Source organism: Schistocerca americana, chromosome 1 (genome assembly GCF_021461395.2).
Source record: "Schistocerca americana isolate TAMUIC-IGC-003095 chromosome 1, iqSchAmer2.1, whole genome shotgun sequence".
Classification (NCBI taxonomy): domain Eukaryota; kingdom Metazoa; phylum Arthropoda; class Insecta; order Orthoptera; family Acrididae; genus Schistocerca; species Schistocerca americana.
The window spans coordinates 501273742-501295635 of record NC_060119.1 but is presented as its reverse complement, the minus strand read 5'-3'; the positions used below and the strand labels follow the sequence as shown (position 1 = coordinate 501295635).

Sequence of the window (21894 nt, the reverse complement as noted above, 5' to 3'; positions counted from 1 at the left end):
TGCAACACCCTTACAAGCTTTTCAGACTGTTTATGACCACTAGATTTAAAAAGAGTAGTAGAAAGGAGAGCATGCAGTAAAGGAAGCAAAGGAGAAATTTGCAAAAGGAGTTGAAATTCATGGAGGAGCAATAATTCTGAGGCTTGCAAATAAAATTATAATTCTGTCAGAGACAACAAAGGACTTGCAAAAGCAGTTGAATGAAATGTATGGTGTTTTGAAAAGGGGTTATAAGACTACCATCAACAAAGTAAAACAAGGGTAATGGAGTATAGCCAAATTAGGTCATGTGCTGCTGATGGAATTATGTTAGGAAATGGGACACTAAAGGTAGTAAATAATGGATTATACCAGAAGTAAAGAGCATATAAACTGCAGACTGGCTATAGCAAGAAAAGTGTTTCTGGGAAAAGAGATAGATAGATAGATAGATAGATAGAGAGAGAGAGAAATTTGTTAGTGTCAAATATAAATTTAAGGGTTAAAGAGTCTTTTCAGAAAGCATTTGTCTCAAGTGTAACCTTGTTATGGATGTGAAATATGGATTATAAACAGTACAAACAAGAGAACAGGTTTTGAAATGTGGTGCTACAGAAGAATGTTGCAGATTAGCTAATTAGACCAAGTAATTAATGAATAATTACTGCATCAAACTGGGGAGACAAGACCTTTATGGCACAACCTGACTATAGGACGGGATAAGTTGATAGTGCACATCCTGAAGCACCAAGGAGTAGTTAATTTGGCAATCGAGGAAAGTGTGGAAGGGAACAAGTTGTACAGGACAATGTCTTCACTACAGTAAGAATGTTCAGGTTGAAGTTGATGCAGGCAGTAGTAATGAAGAGATGAAGACCTGAGCATAGTATACACTAGTGTCAAACTAGTCTTCAGTCTGAAGACCACAACAACAGTTCTTTACAAAGCGAAGTCCTTGGAGATGGTACATCCTTTGTTTCAACCTTATATTCAGCTCACACTGTCAGATTCAAGAATGTTAGTACTGTTAGTCACTAAAGTAAATTGAGTGTCAACTGCACACACATTTAACATTATTGTTATGTGAAGTAAGATGACTAAATCTGTCCTACAGCATTCATAATAACTCAAATATTACACTTGTGGTAAAGATCCTTTATTTTTATAATAATAATGCCTTGGTTTCCATTACCTCTCTTTATTGAAAGCTGTGTTTGGAAATAAGAGAATGCTAATTTTTGTGGATCTGGAATTTGTTTGATGAATCTGCATTTACTAAACACAACATTTCCAGACAGAATTTAATAAGATTCCAGTGAGGCCAGGAAGGATGCACTCTCTTGATTTAATTATGATTTTTGGGGTTCCATACTTCAATAGGTAAAAACAGAACCCTTACAGGATCGCTTTATTGTCCATCTGTCTGTCTGTCACAAACCCTTTCTCAGGAACAGGGAGACATATTAATTTGAAATACAAGATTTTACATACTATGGTCTATGGTTCCTTGGTGGTGCAAGCTTCTATGTCAAAGCAACCAGAAGATACAGCCACTTATGTCATATACTTTAATACTTGCATACTGACTCATCAAAACTTATAGCATACTTCCATTTGACCTAGAATCATGAAATTTTACAAGTAGCTAGGTTTCATAATACAAGTAAAGGATAAAAAAATGAAAGCTGTTAATCTATATTACACAAAAAAAGTTTTTTTTCTTTTTTCTCTGACTGTTTGTGTCTGTCTGTTAAGACCCTTCTTTCTCAGGAACAGACAGACTTATTCATGTTGAAGTATAAGTCAGATACTACGGACTATGGTCCCTTAGCAGTGTAAAACATTAAAGCTTCTAAGTCAATGCAATGAAAAGATACAGCCATTTGTATCACATATTTTGATACTCGCAAACTCATTAATCCAAATCCATACAGTACTTTCTGTTGATGTAGAATTATGAAATCTGGTGAGAAGCAAGTTTTCACAATAAAAATAATGGGAAAAAATTCAAAAACTCTTAAATTGTTATTATACCACATAAAAATATTTTTTGCCATGAGAAGTAACAAACACATTCATCATCAATCACAAGTATAACAGAAAAATATTACTTCATGCAAATGTAAAATGTAAATTGTAGTCATGTTTTAGTACTTAAATAAGAAGTATTCTACAAAATCTTCTATCCTTACATATATGAACTACATGTTCTTTCATAAAACTGAAGAGACAAATAAATAACTTTCTAAGACACACAAATTTTTGATGAGAACAGAAAACAGCTCACCTTGACTGCCCTACACGGTGACACCTATCTTCAGCTTGTTTATCATTGTATGGATTGAAATCAATATCATGGATGATTACTGTGTCAGCTGCAGTTAGATTTATCCCCATCCCTCCAGCTCGTGTTGACAGAAGAAAGATGAAAATACTGTCATCTTCATTAAATGTATTGATTAATTCCTGCCTAATAGGGCAAATTACAGATTGTAAGAGTTCAATCACCAATGACAATAACTGCAAAACTATAAAAAATGACTACATGGAATAAGCCACACCTACCTAAATGTTACTTGGGTACTTCCGTCAAGACGAAGGTATGAATAATCTCGAAGTCTCAAGTACTCTTCCATAACATCCAACATGATCACAAACTGACTAAAAATCAGTACCCTGTGGCCTTCACTTTTCAGATTAGGCAGGATTTCATCAAACTTTTCAAACTTTCCAGACTCAAAGAATAATTCAGTAGGTAATGCATTCTTGGAAAGCTCCTACAAATGAAAACAGATGATGTAGCAAATAAGAAAGCAAAAGTCTTGACATTATAATCAAAGAAAGAGACAGGTCAAAATGTTATTAAGCTCCCTTCTCTTCCCCAAACCAAACTTGAGAAAAAGACTATTGGTTACAATAATAAAACACTGGGCTTTTGCCCTGTTGTCCCTAGTGCACTGTCGCCTCCTCCTCCTCTGTTTTATGCTGCCTACTGTCTGATAAAATGGGAGTTGGAGACTGAGAGGGAGTGGGGTGGGGCCTCAATCGCCAACTCCCATTTCATCACACATTAAGCAAACTTTTCCTGTCATTGTGAAGTCACTGGACACTATTCCCTACTCCATTCCCTAGCACTGCCTCCATAATAATTATGGCATTCCGATTTCATAAACATAACAACATTGCTTCAGTGTGTGGTGTGGTACTAAAAGTGGAGCATGTGTTCAATGATACAATCTCCAATAACAAATAACCAAATAACCACTAGTCTTCTGTCCCACAACAGTGTTATTCAATATGTCGGGTTTCTTGTTTGCAAAGCTGAATACACAAATGTGCCAGTTACATGAGCTGTCACATCAAATAATATTTATATGAAGTGAAACTTACTGAAGTCATACCTCAAAACTAACCACAGTCACAGAAAGATGCCACACTAAGGACATCATTCTGGGTCATTGGGATGGGAATCAATTGTTTCTAGCTTCAACAGCTACTACTGCAAAAGGCCTAGGACGAAATTAAATGGTTATATGAAATGTCATGAGTGGGAAGGATTCCAGGCAGTTATTTTGGCATGTTTCAACAGGAAGTGAAGAGATTCTGTTAACTGAAATCTTACAAGAGGACCCTTGTTCAACTGTTGTGCGGCTCAGAGATAAGATACATTGACTTTTATCGTGTGACACCATTTGGCAGCAATTAATGAAAACTGGACTATCCTCACAAAGAGAATTTTTGTGTGAGAGACATTAAATATATTGTAAGGCTGTGACCACACCTAATGGAGGGACATACATTCTTCATTGAGGAGCAGACCATCACCACCACCACCACCACCACCACCACAACCACCAGACAGTTCAATCACTTGGTGATGTGATCTCTTTGAGTTGGCATGCAACACAGGACCCCAGCAGGTTCTTCCCTTCCTGTCAATCTTGAGTGTTGCCAATTCACTCTGTCTTCTCTCCTAAGTTCTGTCCCACCTGGCCAGTGGTCTATCACTTCTTCTTTGGTAAAATGTGCTCCAGTCTAGTAATTATTTTGACCACCTGCTGTCTTATCTTTGAGTGACATGACCAGCTCACTGCCACTGCAAGGTATTCACTCCTTCCATTTTATTACGGCCTTTGTTGTCTATCTGATATCAACTGCTTTCTTTCCGTCTTCCTTTGTGTAGCCCAACATGAGTCTTTCCATTCCTCTTTATATTACTGTTAGTTTTCTACCAATGAGTTCATTTAATGTCCATGTCACACAGCCATAAATTATTATTGCAGTATACATTGGTCAAAAGCTGTCTTCAGCTCAGCCAAAATCGTAAGACTTCAAAACTGAAGAGTATCTTCTATGAGTTTGCCAGTCTAATTTGATACATCAAAATATGTCTTGTTTAGTTCTCCTTTCACACTTACAAGTTGATCCACATAGACGTATCATGTGACACTTTGCAGTTGAATACTTCCAAATAGATAATCTGTACGAAACAAACCTGAACCCTCTGTGCGCACATCTTCAGGGGGGTCAGTTCGATCCACATTACATATTCATGATGTTTCTATCTTTGGCCAAAATGGACGCTTAATGCAGTAATGGATTCTTGATTTTTGCACTTTCTTAAACTTGATATAGTGTTAATCTGTGACTTGAAAAACAAGATGGTCCCTTGACTGAAATTAACAGCTTGCAAATAAATATTACAACAGCTTTTTGTGGCTCCAAATGTCATTTTCTAATTTCTTCTATTATAAAAACTGAGTCCGCAGCTCATGGTCTCGCAGTAGTGTTCTCACTTCCTGAGCATGGGGTCCCGGGTTCGATTCCCGGCGGGGTCAGGAATTTTCACCTGCCCTGAGATGACTGGTGTTGTTGTGTCCTCTTCATCATCATCATTCATCGTCATTGTGATTGGAGGAAGGCAACGACAAACCACCTCCATTAGGACCTTGCCTAATACAGCTGTGCAGATCTCCCGCATCTTTCCCCTACGCTCTGTCAAGGAGCATGGGACTTTATTTCCATTTCCATAAAAACTAAGGGTAACAGAAATCCATATGCAAATCAAGAAATTCTGCATAATAAGAGTGTGTCTGCCAAATGTGCAAATGCAAACTCTTATGTTATATATGATATGCTAATGTTTCTTGAGCTTCAGGTGCAATGGAGGGTTTGATCTCCCCTTATCCTTTCTATCCTGTAGTTTCCAGATTAGTTCTTCACAGACACTGTTAAATGCCATGACAGATGGCAGAAGGTGTGATCTTCCATACTCACACCACTACTTACAAGATTACTGGCACATTTCCATCTGGTCCACTACCAAATTAGACAATTCTTAATCGCTTGCTTTTTATGAATGTGTGTCATTTGAACAATTGAAAAAGAGGAACAACCATATCTGACATGATGGAATTTTTCTAATTCATACTTTAATATAATAGAATTCTTGGGACAGGGTAGGCACTAAGATTTCTTGTGCACCTCCTGAAGTTGGAATTTAGAAAGAAAGCTCAATAACACAAGCACCTAGAACGTTGTCCAACATTGCAAATAAAAACTATTAGAAATAAGAAAATATTTTTATTAAAATATTACTAGGATAAACTTACCTTGAACTCTATGAACAACTGATGCAGTTGGAAATCCGACATACATGCTAGGTCTTCAAAGATGACATCTTCCTTATCCCCTTTATATGATGGGTTACGGGCAAGATATGCAGCACTACTTTTCAGCTGTTCATCAGTGTAATTATACCGTAACAACAGAGGGTGATTTGCCATTTTACGCAAATCCATTGTCATACCTATTCCACTCAGACCGTCCCCCTCATTGCCCTAGAACAAACACAAATTTATATTTTATACACACATTCTATATTGGTTGCGACAAAATGAACAACAGCAAAATTGTTTCATATAATATACACATCCCATCATCCCATTAAACTTTTAAAGTCACCAAGGCATGGTGATCTGAACTATGATGGAGGAATATGAATATATAGCACATGACAATTAAAATTTATTGTTTCTGTATTTATATTTGCAGTTACACAATATCAAAGGTTACACACTACTGCTTCTTTTGACATCTTGATACATCATTTTGCACTGGTGTTCGAACACATTCATAGGGGATGCGGGGGGGGGGGGGGGGGGGGGGCACATTAATTTAATATTCATACATCCTAACACATTTTTTAAAAAATGACACATTCATTTAATGAGGACTGATGCGTATAGCAAACACTGCATCCTCAATCTGACCAACACATTTTAACTACTGGCACTGTCAATATATTCCCTCCAAACGCCACACAAAGTTGGCACCAATAAGACTACCACTGGGCATGAAGATACTACTGAGCAACTATTAAAACAGCAGCTGCTACTCAGATGACAGAATATGCACAACTGGTTTTCCATTACTTCAACCAGTAATTTCTGTGACTTCTGAATAGAATACAGCAAAAGAAAATAGGGATTGTCCTTGTGAGTCAGATACAATAAAAACAAACATTAAACAAGGATGGAGTAATCCCTGCAAAAATTGAGGGAATCTATTTTTGCGGATGATTCTAACTACATTACCCAGAAACACAGCAACAAATCTAGTACTGAAGATTTGGGTTTAACTCCAACACCAGCTAGCTTGTAAAATGAAATATATATTTACCTTTCTTCATTTTGACATGTACATTGGACTGACATAGGCTACATTAGAAGTATACAGGTTGACTGTCATATTTTCAGCTTATAAATTATTGCATGTTACTATTTTTGACATGAAATATAGAATTAATGTTACTAAATTTTCATTCTTAAAAGCAATATCCAGCTACACTTAACAATAAAAAATGTTTTTCCACATTATGTGATGAAGGGTTGAGTCCCTACAGAAAATGAAGAAATAAAAGCAAAGACTGAACTGTAATCATTTGACTAGGTTTATAATTCTACATTAATAATAAAAAATAGTTTAAAAACTTTGCCTTTGTTTCACAGTGATGGGCCTCATAGTGAGGGCATACTTTCATTGGTCCATCATATGACAGGCCTGGTGTAGCGAGGGCACACACTCCTTAGTACATCGTATGATGGGCCTAATTTTTAAAGAGTTAAAAGTTCCTTTGAAGACAAGGTCAGTTGAGGTGGAACACATGCTCAGATTGGGAAATGATGAGGAACAAAACTGACTGTTCATTTTGAAGAATGCCTTAAGGCATTAGGTGGTTTAGGTGAACCACAGATGACAAAAGTAGGGAGGTGTAAGGTTGTGCTGAGTGGAGACGAAAGCGGGCCACTGCTGAGGTTGCTGTGCTGTTCATTAAATGACTATAATGCTTTTTGCAGTTTAAGGACACAATTTGTCATGTCACACAAAATAAATCCTAATTAGTAATTAAATCATTGTACCCCTACACTACAGATCTACATACAGAAAATCATGCCTATCAGTCTTGCTACTTACCCTAAAGATGACATGTCAAGTTGCAGACAGGCACAATTAAAAGAGACTCACATTAGCTTCTGGCCACAGCCTTTGCCCCATAAAAGAGACACAGACACACACCATTCTCTCTCTCTCTCTCTCTCTCTCTCTCTCTCTCTCTCTCACACACACACACACACACACACACACGACCGCCAATTCCAACACCTCGAGTCGAAATGCAGTTGGTGGTCGCGGGCGCGCATGTGTGTGTGTGCGTGTGTGTGTGTGTGTGTGTGTGTGTGTGTGTTTGTTTACTGATGAAGACTGTGGTCAAAAGCTAATGTGACGGTGTTTTAACTGTCCCTGACTGCAACTTGACATGTCCTCTTTACGGTAAGTAGCAATCTGTCTTTTCCTACTTGTTGATGTTCCTACCTGCAGTTCCCAAAATTAATTCTCAATGTTTCAGTTTATGCGTATGTCAATAGTTACCAACTTTTGAATAATGTTGCAGAGAAATATTGATGATTGAAAACTCTGTTACTGCATTGTTTGTTTCCCGACATCACCCTTCATGATACTTGTTTATGTATCTTCCAACATCACATTTTATGTGCAGTATTGTAATTTAATATTGTTTACATCATATTCTTCTTTAAGTTAACATTTTAAGTTTATTTATTTGATTAGTTTTTGGCTACATTCTTTTGTGGGTAAGTGATATTATTTCATTTAAAAAAATAAAAAAAAGATTGAATGCAGCATGATGTATGACAATTTAAATAGAACACTGCATGACAGTGTAAAAATTTAGACATTTTTAGTAACCAATGCTCAAAATTGGCTGACTGCAAAAGGGTTTAGGTTATTTTAGAATAATGACATACAAAAGAGAGATACCAAACTGAAATCTTTAAAGTATGAATGGAAAATACATCCTCTAGGGATGTTTTTGATTCCTGGAGCTGAATAAAAAAATACTTTTACTCAAAACGTGGGAAAGATATTATCTTGAACAGTAATGATCTAAATGAAATAATCTGCAACAAAAAAATCTATGAAGAATAGGAGCAGGAAGAAATAATGCAGAACAAAAGTACCAGAGCTTCAAGCACTGATGGAAAGTACCGAAGCTGAAATCATTATAGGAACAGAAAGCTGGCTAAAGCCGGAGATAAATTATGCCGAAATTTTTGCAGAGGCACAAACTGTGTTCAGAAAGGATTGATTAAATAAAGTAGATGGTGGTGTGTTTGTGTCTGTTGGTAGTAGTTTATCTTGTAGTGTAGTTGAAATAGATAGTTCCTGTGAATTACTATGGGTAGGGGTTATACTCAACAGCCGTACCAAATTAATAATTGGCTACTTCTACCAACCCCCCGACTCAGATGATATAATAGTTGAACGGTACAAAGAAAACTTTAATCTCATTACTAATAAGTACCCCACTCATACAGTTATAATTGGTGGAGACTTCAATCTACTCTCGATTTGTTGGCAAAAATACATGTTCAAAGCTGGTGGTAGACAGAAAACATCTTCCGAAATTGTACTAAATGCTTTCTCTGAGAATTACTTTGAACAATTAGTTCATGAGCCCACACGAATTGTAAATGCTTGCAAAAACACACTTGACCCCTTAGCCACAAATAATACTGATCTAACAGAGAGTGTCATGACGGATACAGGGATTACTGAACACAAGGTCATTGTAGCGAGGCTCAAAACCATATCAACCAAAACCACTAAAAATAAATGCAAAATATATCTATTTAAAACAGCAGATAAAAATTCACTTAATGCCTTCCTAAGAGAGAGTCTCCTTTCCTTCCAAGCTAATTATGTGAGTGTAGACCAGATATGGCTCAAAGATACAGTAATGGCAGTAACAGGGACTGAACCACCATGGTACACAAAACACGTCAGAACACTGTTGCAGAAGCAACGAAAAAAGCATGCCAAATTCAGAAGAACGCAAAATCCCCAAGACAGGCTGAGTTTCACAGAAGCGCAAAATTTAGTGCAGATGCCAATGCGAGATGACTTTAATAGTTTCCACAATGAAACATTGTCTAAAAATATGGTACAAAACCAAAAGAGATTCTGGTCATATGTAAAGTACACCAGTGGCAAAAAACAGTCAATACCGTCACTGCACGATAACGATGGAAATGCTACAGACAATGGTGCCACTAAAGTGAAGTTACTAAATACAGTTTTCCATAATTCCTTCACGAAAGAAGACGAAGTAAATATTGCAGAGTTCGAAACCATAACAGCTGTTAGCATTAGTGACATAAAAGTAGATATCTTAGGTGTCGCGAAACAACTCAAATCACTTAAGAAAGGCAAGTCTTCCAGTCCAGATGGTATACCAATCAAGTTCCTTTCAGAGTATGCAGACACAATAGCACCTTTCTTAGCAATCACATACAACTGCTCACTTGACGAAAGGTCTCTTCCTAAAGACTGGAAAGCAGCCCAGGTCACACCAATATTCAAGAAAGGAAATAGGAGTAACCCATTGAATTACAGACCCATTTCACTGACCTCAATTTGCAGTAGGATTTTGGAGCATATAATGTACTCAAACATTATGAATCACCTTGAAGAAAATGACTTATTGATACATAACCAACACGGATTCAGAAAATATTGTTCTTGTGCAACACAGCTAGCTCTTTATTCCCATGAAGTAATGAGTTCTGTCGACAAGGGATCTCAGATCGATTCCATATTCCTAGATTTCCAGAAGGCTTTTGATACCGTTCCTCACGAGCGACTATTAAGCAAATTGCTTGCATATGGAGTATCATCTCAGTTGTGTGACTGGATTCGTGATTTCCTCTCAGAGAGGTCACAGTTCATAGTGACAGACGGTAGACGGTAAATCATTGAGTAGAACAGAAGTGATAGCTGGCATTCTGCATAGGCCCTCTGCTGCTCCTGATTTATATAAAAGATCTAGGTGATAATCTGAGCAGCCCCCTTCGATTGTATGCAGATGACGCCGTAACTTACCGTCTAGTAAAATCATCAGATGATCAATTCCAATTACAAAATGCTCTAGAGAGAATATCTGTATGGTGCGAAAAGTGGCAATTAGCACTAAACTAAAAGAAGTGTGAGGTCATCCACATGGGTACTAAAAGAAATCCGATAAATTTTGGGTGGACGATAAATCGAACAAATCTACGGGCTGTCACTTCGACTAAATATCTAGGAATTACAATTACAAGCAACTTAAATTGGAAAGACCACATAGATAATATTGTGAGGAGGGTGAAACAAAGACTACGCTATGTTGGCAGAACACTTACAAGATGCAACAAACCCTCTAAAGAGACAGCCTACATTACACTTTTGCATACTCTGCTGGAATATTGCTGTGCAGTGTGGGATCCTTACCAGGTGAGATTGATGGAGGACATCGAAAAAGTGCAAAGAAGGGCAGCTCGTTTCGTGTTATCGTGCAATAGGGGTGAGAGTGACCATGATACGCGAGTTGGGGTGGTAGTCACTGCAACAAAGGCGGTTTTCTTTGCAGCAAGATCTATTTACGAAATTTCAATCACCAACTTCCTCTTCCGAATGCAAAAATATTTTGTTGACACCCTCCTATGTAGGGAGAAATGACCATCATAATAAATAAGAGAAATCAGAGCTCAAACGGAAAGATTTAGGTGTTCCTTTTTCCCATGTGCCGTTCGAGGGTGGAATGGTAGAGAAGTAGTATGAAAATGGTTCGATGAACCCTCTGCCAGGCAGTTAAGTGTGTATAAGGATGTAGATGTAGACAACAAGGGTGTATGGATATTTCTATGGACTTTACCTCATTGAACTACTACTTCCAAAACAGCAAATGGACAATACTAGTCATAACTTCAACTTGAAAAAAATGTTCTTATAAACAAGTTATTCCTATTCATAATTTAAGCAACTACGACTCACTTCCTCAGCTTAAAGTTTCCTGTATAAGCATATGAATATCTGCAACTATTATGCTACAGGCACTGTTAGCTAATGTCATCTACAACTTTCACTAGTTAATGAGAACTAGCCAAGGATTCATATTGCCCCAGACACGAATTCCAAGCATTTACTGGGAAGTGTACTGCATTACATTCATTCAACCAGACATATTAAGGCCATAGAGCACAAAATTTGTAACACAATGTGTTCTCTCTCTCATGCTCATATTCTGTTGGTATCCTAGGCAATTAATGCTGTTGCAAGCCACATGTTAGTTTGAAAACTGCTGTGCCTGACTAGGCATAGTCCTACTGGAGATGGCATGCCCTTGTTTTCCTCCATCCTTCAAACTGACTAAACCAGTTACAGTGTTCAAGAAGTATAACATGATATCCCAACCATGGTGCAACTTGTAACATTTCACATTATCAAACTGCTGCTACAGGTGAAAGAAAGGTAAGTGCCAAAAAACATCTTAGGATGAACTCAGTACTGAACCCAATACCATTATATTTGTAAACTGGCACTTATCCACTATGCCGCACTTGGTATCCCAAGACATATAACGCAAGATGCATATTTCTGCATCAACATTTACTCACCACAAATGAGCAAAGAGAATATATGGCAGAAAACAACTACATTAGTAGCATCATTTGCCTACTCTCTATGCCATTCAGAGAATACATTCCTCCAGTCAGGAAGGGGATTTTTACATATGACTCTATCACATACTGGATCATTTCATTCTGAGTCATCAGACCGGATTTTAAGATGAGGAGCTAAGAAATATTCATATAAGGAATTAAAATCTTATTTACATCATGATGTACGGCCAATTTAGGGAAAATTAAATAAATGCTCAGTTTTGGGAAATATATAGCAATCAGAGGAATAATAATATGAGCTGCCAAAGAACACATTCACACTATCTGGAAAAGAAGATTTAAGTAAATCAGAATTCTTGTACAGTGTTCTGTTTGCAAATATTCAACTGTAAGGAATGGTTGTGAAAATTTATTATACTGAGGTACTGTCAAGATGATGATCTGTTCCTCCAGCTGAAGCAATGTCCACATAATTACACATTTATTTGGTCGACTGCAGCACACATTGCATAAAAGACTATGAATACATCAAATGGAATAAATGTAGCTTATGAACAAAGTAATTCAGTTATGACTATTTTTTGAGACAAATCAAACCTGAACTCTCAGATCAGCGCACATCGATTCAGTACTAAAAGAATTACAGACTATATTGACAGATGTGGTCTGTGTATCCATCCTGCTTAAGATGATAAATCAATTCATTTGATTATCATAAACTTCAGCATAACACAATCTTAGTTGTTATACTATTTCAATAGCATCCCATAGTTGATTACATTGTGCTCTAATATCAACATTTATTGCACAAGGATTTAACTATTGTGCAACCATCAACATACAACAGCATTTACTGAACTGTATACTAAAAACCATACTTAATAAAAATTATCAGGGTGTACATGTCGTGGACAAGAAAAAAAATCTTTTTCACAGATCTTTCAGTTAAAAATACATTTTTTCCCCAGGTGAAAATACACTACATCCTGGTGAAAGAACATTTTTTCCATTTTATGTGATAATATACTTTGCCTCGAAGCTGTAAACAGTGAAGATTTTATGCGCTTCCCAGCACTTCAAAAGGAAACCCACTAAAAACGATGAATTCTGGAAAGATCTTTGATGCATGGCAACGTTTACACTGCAAATTTTTGCATTATGAAGGTATAAACAGGAATTCCACCAAATAAAGCACGGTAGCTTCTAAAGCACTGAAATTGAGACCGTGATGCACTTTTGTCCGCCAATCATAGCTCATGTCACATAATCTTCCTTTTAAGAATAATTATACTTTTTGTCATCAAAAGTCCATAATTTGTAATCCATGAAAGAACGAAAATAAATATGAAGAACTAACTTTGGAACTTGGTCTTTTTTAGCATGTGTTACCTTTAAGATATATCAAACAGCTCCATGATTTAAGAAATTCACAGCACATTCTCACATTTAACATAATTCATCTGGTATAAACCAAAATTTAGTTTCAAAGTAATGCTCTTCAAACTACCATTCACAATAGTTTCCATGACTGGTAACAAATTTAAACAGTTGTGATGTGTGTTCATCGAAATGAGGCCAACGAGAAAAATGCATTAAAAGCAGTTTGTTGTTACAAAGTATTGCACAATCTTTGACATCCTGTGCTGTCGGCAAATGTTTGTGTATGTGCTGTGTTTTGTTGTTGTAAATGGTGCATTTTATTTACAACTAAAGTTTTACTTTGGTGTTGTTCTCTCACTTATATTTTATTGATGCAGTATTATTCTGCAGTAGCGGATTAAAGTGAAACTCTTTTTTAGTTATCTGCTTGTACCAATCAAAATTTTAAAAAGATAATAAAAAAATACCTGAAAACTAAAATAATGAAAAACTCCCAGAAGTCTAAAAAATTACCAGGTTTTTTTCCTGATTTCTCCAGAATGAAAAAACTTCCAAGTTTTTCCCAGTCATCCCAGGGCATATACACCCTAATTGTATGCACAGACTTGGACACTGAGCAAGTTCACAATCTTATTATACTTTTATGAAATGAAATTTCTCCACTTTTTTAATGCCAACTTTTAATCACAAAAAAGCGCTTAAAATTTTAACATGTGTTTCAGGAATATGCTAAATATTTTACTGAAACTACTATAATTCGACATTACCTCCGATAAATCAGTCTCTGTTGCAGCTTTTGAGAAGGCTTTAACCAGGTTATCATACATAATTTTCTGGTTTTTATTCATGGGACACATCATGAGAGATTCAGTCTTTTTGGGGAGGTCTTTCAATACCTCAGATTTCAGTCGCCTCAGTAGAAATGGTTTCATGATTCTTCGTGCTTGTGCAATCTGTTGTTGCTCAAATTGTGGTTGCTGGTCTTTCTTTTCATTTTCTGCAGCTTGTTTCTGTAAAGAAATGAAAGAGATTTCCAAAATAAAATTATGTTTGATTCTCTGCACAAGAAAATGGATATGCATAATATTTGATGAAGAAAGTACATCGTCATCCCCCCCCCCCCCCCCCCCAAAAAAAAAAAAAAAAAAAAAAAAAAAAAATATCTCGAAGTTTCATCCTCATACTACCCATGTAATTTTTTTGTTATATATTACAATTACAGTAGGTTTCTTTGAAATTATATAGATTCTGAAACAATGCATACACAAATAGGTTTGATACACTAACAGTGTTCAGTATAAATACAATTCAGCAATTATGAATTTATTTTGATTCATGTGTCACACATGAACCATGGACCTTGCCGTTGGTGGGGAGGCTTGCGTGCCTCAGCGATGCAGATAGCCGTACCGTAGGTACAACCACAACGGAGGGGTATCTGTTGAGAGACCAGACAAACGTGTGGTTCCTGAAGAGGGGCAGCAGCCTTTTCAGTAGTTGCAAGGGCAACAGTCTGGATGATTAACTGATCTGGCCTTGTAACAATAACCAAAACGGCCTTGCTGTGCTGGTACTGCGAACGGCTGAAAGCAAGGGGAAACTACGGCCGTAATTTTTCCCGAGGGCATGCAGCTTTACTGTATGATTAAATGATTATGGCGTCCTCTTGGGTAAAATATTCCGGAGGTAAAATAGTCCCCCATTCGGATCTCCGGGCGGGGACTACTCAAGAGGACGTCTACGGATCAGAGCGTGGAACGTCAGGTCCCTTAACCGGGCAGGTAGGTTAGAAAATTTGAAAAGGGAAATGGATAGGTTAAAGTTAGATATAGTGGGAATTAGTGAAGTTCGGTGGCAGGAGGAACAAGACTTCTGGTCAGGTGACTACAGGGTTATAAACACAAAGTCAAATAGGGGTAATGCAGGAGTAGGTTTAATAATGAATAGGAAAATAGGAACGCGAGTAAGCTACTACAAACAGCTTAGTGAACGCATTATTGTGGCCAAGATAGATACGAAGCCCACACCTACTACAGTAGTACAAGTTTATATGCCAACTAGCTCAGCAGATGACGAAGAAATTGAAGAAATGTATGATGAAATAAAAGAAATTATTCAGATAGTGAAGGGAGACGAAAATTTAATAGTCATGGGTGACTGGAATTCGTCAGTAGGAAAAGGGAGAGAAGGAAATGTAGTAGGTGAATATGGATTGGGGCTAAGAAATGAAAGAGGAAGCCGCCTGGTAGAATTTTGCACAGAGCACAACTTAATCATAGCTAACACTTGGTTTAAGAATCATGATAGAAGGTTGTATACATGGAAGAACCCTGGAGATACTGAAAGGTATCAGATACATTATGTAATGGTAAGACAGAGATTTAGGAACCAGGTTTTAAATAGTAAGACATTTCCAGGGGCAGATGCGGACTATGACCACAATCTATTGGTTATGACCTGTAGATTAAAACTGAAGAAACTGCAAAAAGGTGGGAATTTAAGGAGATGGGACCTGGATAAACTGAAAGAACCAGAGGTTGTACAGAGTTTCAGGGAGAGCATAAGGGAACAATTGACAGGAATGGGGGAAAGGAATACAGTAGAAGAAGAATGGGTAGCTTTGAGGGATGAAGTAGTGAAGGCAGCAGAGGATCAAGTAGGTAAAAAGACGAGGGCTAGTAGAAATCCTTGGGTAACAGAAGAAATATTGAATTTAATTGATGAAAGGAGAAAATATAAAAATGCAGTAAATGAAGCAGGCAAAAATGAATACAGACGTCTCAAAAATGGGATCGACAGGAAGTGCAAAATGGCTAAGCAGGGATGGCTAGAGGACAAATGTTGGGATGTAGAGGCTTGTCTCACTAGGGGTAAGATAGATACTGCCTACAGGAGAATTAAAGAGACCTTTGGAGAGAATGAGAACCACTTGTATGAATATCAAGAGCTCAGATGGCAACCCAGTTCTAAGCAAAGAAGGGAAGGCAGAAAGGTGGAAGGAGTATATAGAGGGTTTATACAAGGGCGATGCACTTGAAGACAATATTATGGAAATGGAAGAGGATGTAGATGAAGATGAAATGGGAGATACGATACTGCGTGAAGAGTTTGACAGAGCACTGAAAGACCTGAGTCGAAACAAGGCCCCCAGAGTAGACAACATTCCATTGGAACTACTGACGGCCTTGGGAGAGCCAGTCCTGACAAAACTCTACCATCTGGTGAGCAAGATGTATGAAACAGGCGAAATACCCTCAGACTTCGAGAAGAATATAATAATTCCAATCCCAAAGAAAGCAGGTGTTGACAGATGTGAGAATTACAGAACAATCAGTTTAATAAGCCACAGCTGCAAAATACTAACACGAATTCTTTACAGACGAATGGAAAAACTAGTAGAAGCCGACCTCGGGGAAGATCAGTTTGGATTCCGTAGAAATACTGGAACACGTGAGGCAATACTGACCTTACGACTTATCTTAGAAGAAAGATTAAGGAAAGGCAAACCTACGTTTCTAGCATTTGTAGACTTAGAGAAAGCTTTTGACAATGTTAACTGGAATACTCTCTTTCAAATTCTAAAGGTGGCAGGGGTAAAATACAGGGAGCGAAAGGCTATTTACAATTTGTACAGAAAGCAGGTGGCAGTTATAAGAGTCGAGGGACATGAAAGGGAAGCAGTGGTTGGGAAGGGAGTAAGACAGGGTTGTAGCCTCTCCCCGATGTTATTCAATCTGCATATTGAGCAAGCAGTAAAGGAAACAAAAGAAAAATTCGGAGTAGGTATTAAAATCCATGGAGAAGAAATAAAAACTTTGAGGTTGGCCGATGACATTGTAATTCTGTCAGAGACAGCAAAGGACTTGGAAGAGCAGTTGAACGGAATGGATGGTGTCTTGAAAGGAGGATATAAGATGAACATCAACAAAGGCGAAAAACGAGGATAATGGAATGTAGTCGAATTAAGTCGGGTGATGTTGAGGGTATTAGATTAGGAAATGAGACACTTAAGCAGTAAAGGAGTTTTGCTATTTCGGGAGCAAAATAACTGATGATGGTCGAAGTAGAGAGGATATAAAATGTAGACTGGCAATGGCAAGGAAAGCGTTTCTGCAGAAGAGAAATTTTTTAACATCGAGTATAGATTTAAGTGTGAGGAAGTCATTTCTGAAAGTATTTGTATGGAGTGTAGCCATGTATGGAAGTGAAACATGGACGGTAAATAGTTTGGACAAGAAGAGAATAGAAGCTTTCGAAATGTGGTGCTACAGAAGAATGCTGAAGATTAGATGGGTATATCACATAACTAATGAGGAGGTACTGAATAGTATTGGGGAGAAGAGGAGTTTGTGGCACAACTTGACCAGAAGAAGGGATCGGTTGGTAGGACATGTTTTGAGGCATCAAGGGATCACCAATTTAGTATTGGAGTGCAGCGTGGAGGGTAAAAATCGTAGGGGGAGACCAAGAGATGAATACACTAAGCAGATTCAGAAGGATGTAGGTTGCAGTAGGTACTGGGAGATGATGAAGCTTGCACAGGATAGAATAGCATGGAGAGCTGCATCAAACCAGTCTCAGGACTGAAGACCACAACAACAACAACATGTGTCACAGAAAGTTTTTGTGTTGAGAAGAACAGATTTATGGGTAAAACCTTCTAGATGATGACTCAGTATAAGAAATGTATTGTAAGGAAAGTGAACCAATGTATAAAGAAAGGAAACTCATTGTTATTTTCCAACATTGAAGTCACAGGAGGTGGATTGCTATTACCAATATTTGTCTATCTTCACAGCAAAATTTTAGTTTCCTGGCGTTTCTGTCATATGATTAAAAAAAAATGCTTTCTGGCATTTCAGCAGCACAAATAATATATGACTTTCAAATCACTAGCACTCCATTACAAATTTCATCAGTTTCTTGTGATTCTTTATCTCCCATGCCTTTACTTTGGGGCAGAATTCAACAGTATAGTTACGTTAAACATAATTTTCCATAATCTGAATGAGTTCAAAAATATCTTAATATTAATAATACAACAGTATAGTTACGTTAAACATAATTTTCCATAATCTGAATGAGTTCAAAAATATCTTAATAGTATGTTTCATAATCATAAACTGTTCCGTTTTTGTGGTATATAAAAAAAGAAAACAATAATGTGCATATTATATCACTAACAATAAACATGGTTTACTGCAACAGTCATGTAATTTATAATGTTTGCTTTTTCAAGAGGTTTTCCACATCACACACTTCAGTTTTCACCAAAGCAAGCTATGTAATGTAGATATGATCCGGAAAAGCAAAGTATCTTCATTAAAATGTTTTCATTCAAAGAAGCAACTTCATTCATTCATATTATTGTTTGCTTATACAATAAAGATTTTTCCAATTAAGAAATATCTTTGGATATTTATAGAAAGTGGTTACACAAAGATAATCCTTTAAAAAAACCTTTATCACTGAACAAGTACAGACCTGCCCTTTTGAAAATATCTTTTTTAAATCCTCTTTTCTTCCAGCAAACATATTTGGCATTAAAAATGTTAACAGCGACATAAGTTCCACTAAATTATTTTGCACTGGGGTGCCAGTCAACAATACTCTTCTCCTCGCCTTTCATGAAAAAAAAAAGACAACACATAAAATATTATTTAAAATTATAACTGCATTAAAAAAAAACATAAAAATATAAAACAATTTTGATTTAAAATAAAACAGTAGCTCTATGACATGCTGAAAATTAAACTGTGAACTTACATTTATCCTCATCAGTGTTTCAAATCGCTGAGTTGTCATATTTTTTAACATGTGACCTTCATCTAGTATGACATAGTTTACTTCTAACACTCGGAACAGTTTTTTCTCTTCAGGTGAACTGTTTAGGACTGTATACCTATGAAAATAACAAATATATTACTGACAGCATAGTATTTAGATAGAACCATCATCAGGACCTCATTTAATGATCTAAATGTTATTCTATTTTGTCAAGATGGTAGAATAATGAAAGCACCAACTATTACATGCTTACGTTGTTATTACAACATCAACGTCATCCATGCCGCCCTTGATCCACTTAACACGCATTAGTCTTCTTTCATCAGGATGTCCATAATAAACAGCAACACGTAAAGATGGACACCATCTTTCAAATTCATTGCTCCAATTATCTAGAAATTAATAGCAACATACACAAATAGGTGGATTATTAAATAATGTAATGATCTGCGAAATATAAATTATCAGCTTTTTTTTCTGCTACTTTCTGATCAACATGTTTTCTATCTCTCCAGTTTAAAAACAAAGGAGTCTAAAATGGTTGAATCTGTGTTCCGCTCACATAGAATGGTTTCCATAAAACAGGGAAAAATTGCAACAATAATGAGGATTAAAAATTTGTTTTAGTCAAACTGTCCAGCAGATGATAAAGCATACAGAAAATTTATGTCCCAACTTACAGTCCTGGCTCTTCAGGTGGTTTCCATTCGGAATGGGCATTGGTATCAATGTCATACCTATATACCCGTGTTTTGCCACCAATTATAACCTTTAGAAGTTCTGGGTTGTTGTCGATTTCATTCAGCAATTTCTGGGTGATGTCTATGTGACATCGTTTCTGGTCCAAATTCAACAGTTTTGGAACAAACTTTGCTGCTACACATTTCATGCCCAAAACATCTGAAAAAATTGCTGGGCATCAGCCAAAGGATACGCCAACAACATCAGCAACCTCTCTGATGCTGATTCGGCGATTTTCCAGAACCTTTTTCTTTACTTCTTCCATGTTGATTGATGTGCTAGGGCCTCCAGGTCATCACCTTCAGCATCTTCTCGGACCTCTTTGAAATGTTTGTAGGACTCGTAAACTCTTGTCTTACTGGTAGTAGATTCACCAAAATTCATGATCAATGTTTCAAATGCGGTGCTACACTTTATTCCATTTTGCAAATAAAATTTAATTCAAATCCTGTGATCCACGAGTTTGGAAAGTAAAAATTTGATGAGCACTTGAAAGCACGTTTAACCTTTTCAGCTGTCAACAGTAAGCGAAATATTCAAAATAGTTGAAAACGTGCAAACGTACATCGGATGTACCAACAAGATAAAAAAAATTGAAAATCGGATTTATAAAGTTCGCAAAATTAAAAAATTCTCTTCACTTTTGATAACACCTTGTGTGTTTAAAATTTGCATGATTAGTTAAGGATGGTAATAACACAAATAACAAATTACGGCTCTTCTGTTTTCATCATACGCTGCTGATAGAATGCATTCTTGCTCCGAGGTCCTTAAGGGGGGTAGGACGTCAAACGGGCCGACTTGGAGCAGGAGAGGCACCACAGGACATTTCAATTTCCACTGTCTATACTTTTACAAATAAATTCAGCATGACCAGGAAGGATTCAGAATTTACACTCATAGCAGTGGAAGTTCTAAAACATAATGAAGTAATTTTTTTTACGTGTGAAATTTCATCATTTTTTTCACTTACTAATGGCAGCATTTGTTGCTATAGGTACACATTTCTTCATAACTAAGAGAGATTCTTCAATGAATTTTCCACAGCATACAAACCATACTTAAAGGTGTATGAAACTCTAGGATTTTCCAAATCTATTAAAAACTGTGGTAAAAATTGAGGTAATTAACTATAAAATTTGTGTTTTTTCTAAACATGAAGTTTAAAAATATAACAGTTCATTCGTTTTTTTCATAAATTAAGTAAATTCTAGAGTTTCATACACCTGTGAGTATGGTATGTATGCTGTGCAAAATTCATCGAAGAAGCTCTCTAACTTATGAAGGAAAGTGTACCTACAGCAACAAATGCAGCCATTAGTAAGTGAAAAAATGATGAAATTTCGCACATAAAAAAAATTTATTTTGTTATGTTTTCGAACTTCCACTGCAATGAGTGTAAATCCTGAATCCTTCCTGGTGATGCTGACAAAGTTTTATGAATTTATTTGTAACAGTATAGACACTGGAAATTAAAATGTCCTGAGATGCCTCTCCTGCTCCAAGTCGGCCCATTTGACGTCCTAACCCCTTAAATATTTTACTGTATCTATTTTGCAAACACACACTCTTATGCCTTATATTAATGTAGCACTATTATTATTAAAAGGTAGTTCAATATGAAAAAGGCATAAACTGACAGCCACATATCAATGCATAAAGTCACATTAAAGAAGTAATTGTATAACATAATGGTACAGACCCAGTTAAATGAACGACAGCTCATGGCGACAGTAGTCCAAAATTCTGAAAATGGGAACCCATCCCCTAGCTAAGCTTCATCGGCTAAACTTCTGAGTGAGACACTTGTGCACTCCAGCTGACCTCTTCTTTCCTCTCCAGTGTCCCTAGATTTTCAAGTTTTATTCTTAGTAAGCTACCACAAAGTAGTCAGTCTTATTTTCCTTAGTTGCTCCTCCCTTTTTAACTACTCAATGACCCAAGCCAGATAGATAGATGTACTTGTTCAAGATTATAGACTTTTGTA

The 21894-nt window shown here is 36.8% G+C and overlaps 1 protein-coding gene across 3 annotated transcripts in view; it reads right to left on the bottom strand.

Annotated features, from left to right (window-relative positions):
* Window positions 1–21894, bottom strand: part of LOC124604617 (SWI/SNF-related matrix-associated actin-dependent regulator of chromatin subfamily A containing DEAD/H box 1 homolog) — a 179494-nt gene that overhangs the window by 28708 nt on the left and 128892 nt on the right. For all 3 annotated transcript variants that reach the window (XM_047136494.1, XM_047136493.1, XM_047136495.1), the window contains exons 9-15: window positions 19420–19558; window positions 19146–19281; window positions 18864–19001; window positions 14147–14389; window positions 5592–5819; window positions 2545–2756; window positions 2267–2449 (exon numbers count right to left, since the gene is read on the bottom strand). In XM_047136494.1, coding sequence (XP_046992450.1) covers window positions 2267–2449; window positions 2545–2756; window positions 5592–5819; window positions 14147–14389; window positions 18864–19001; window positions 19146–19281; window positions 19420–19558 — 1279 coding nt within the window. The remainder of the gene's footprint in view (window positions 1–2266; window positions 2450–2544; window positions 2757–5591; window positions 5820–14146; window positions 14390–18863; window positions 19002–19145; window positions 19282–19419; window positions 19559–21894) is intronic.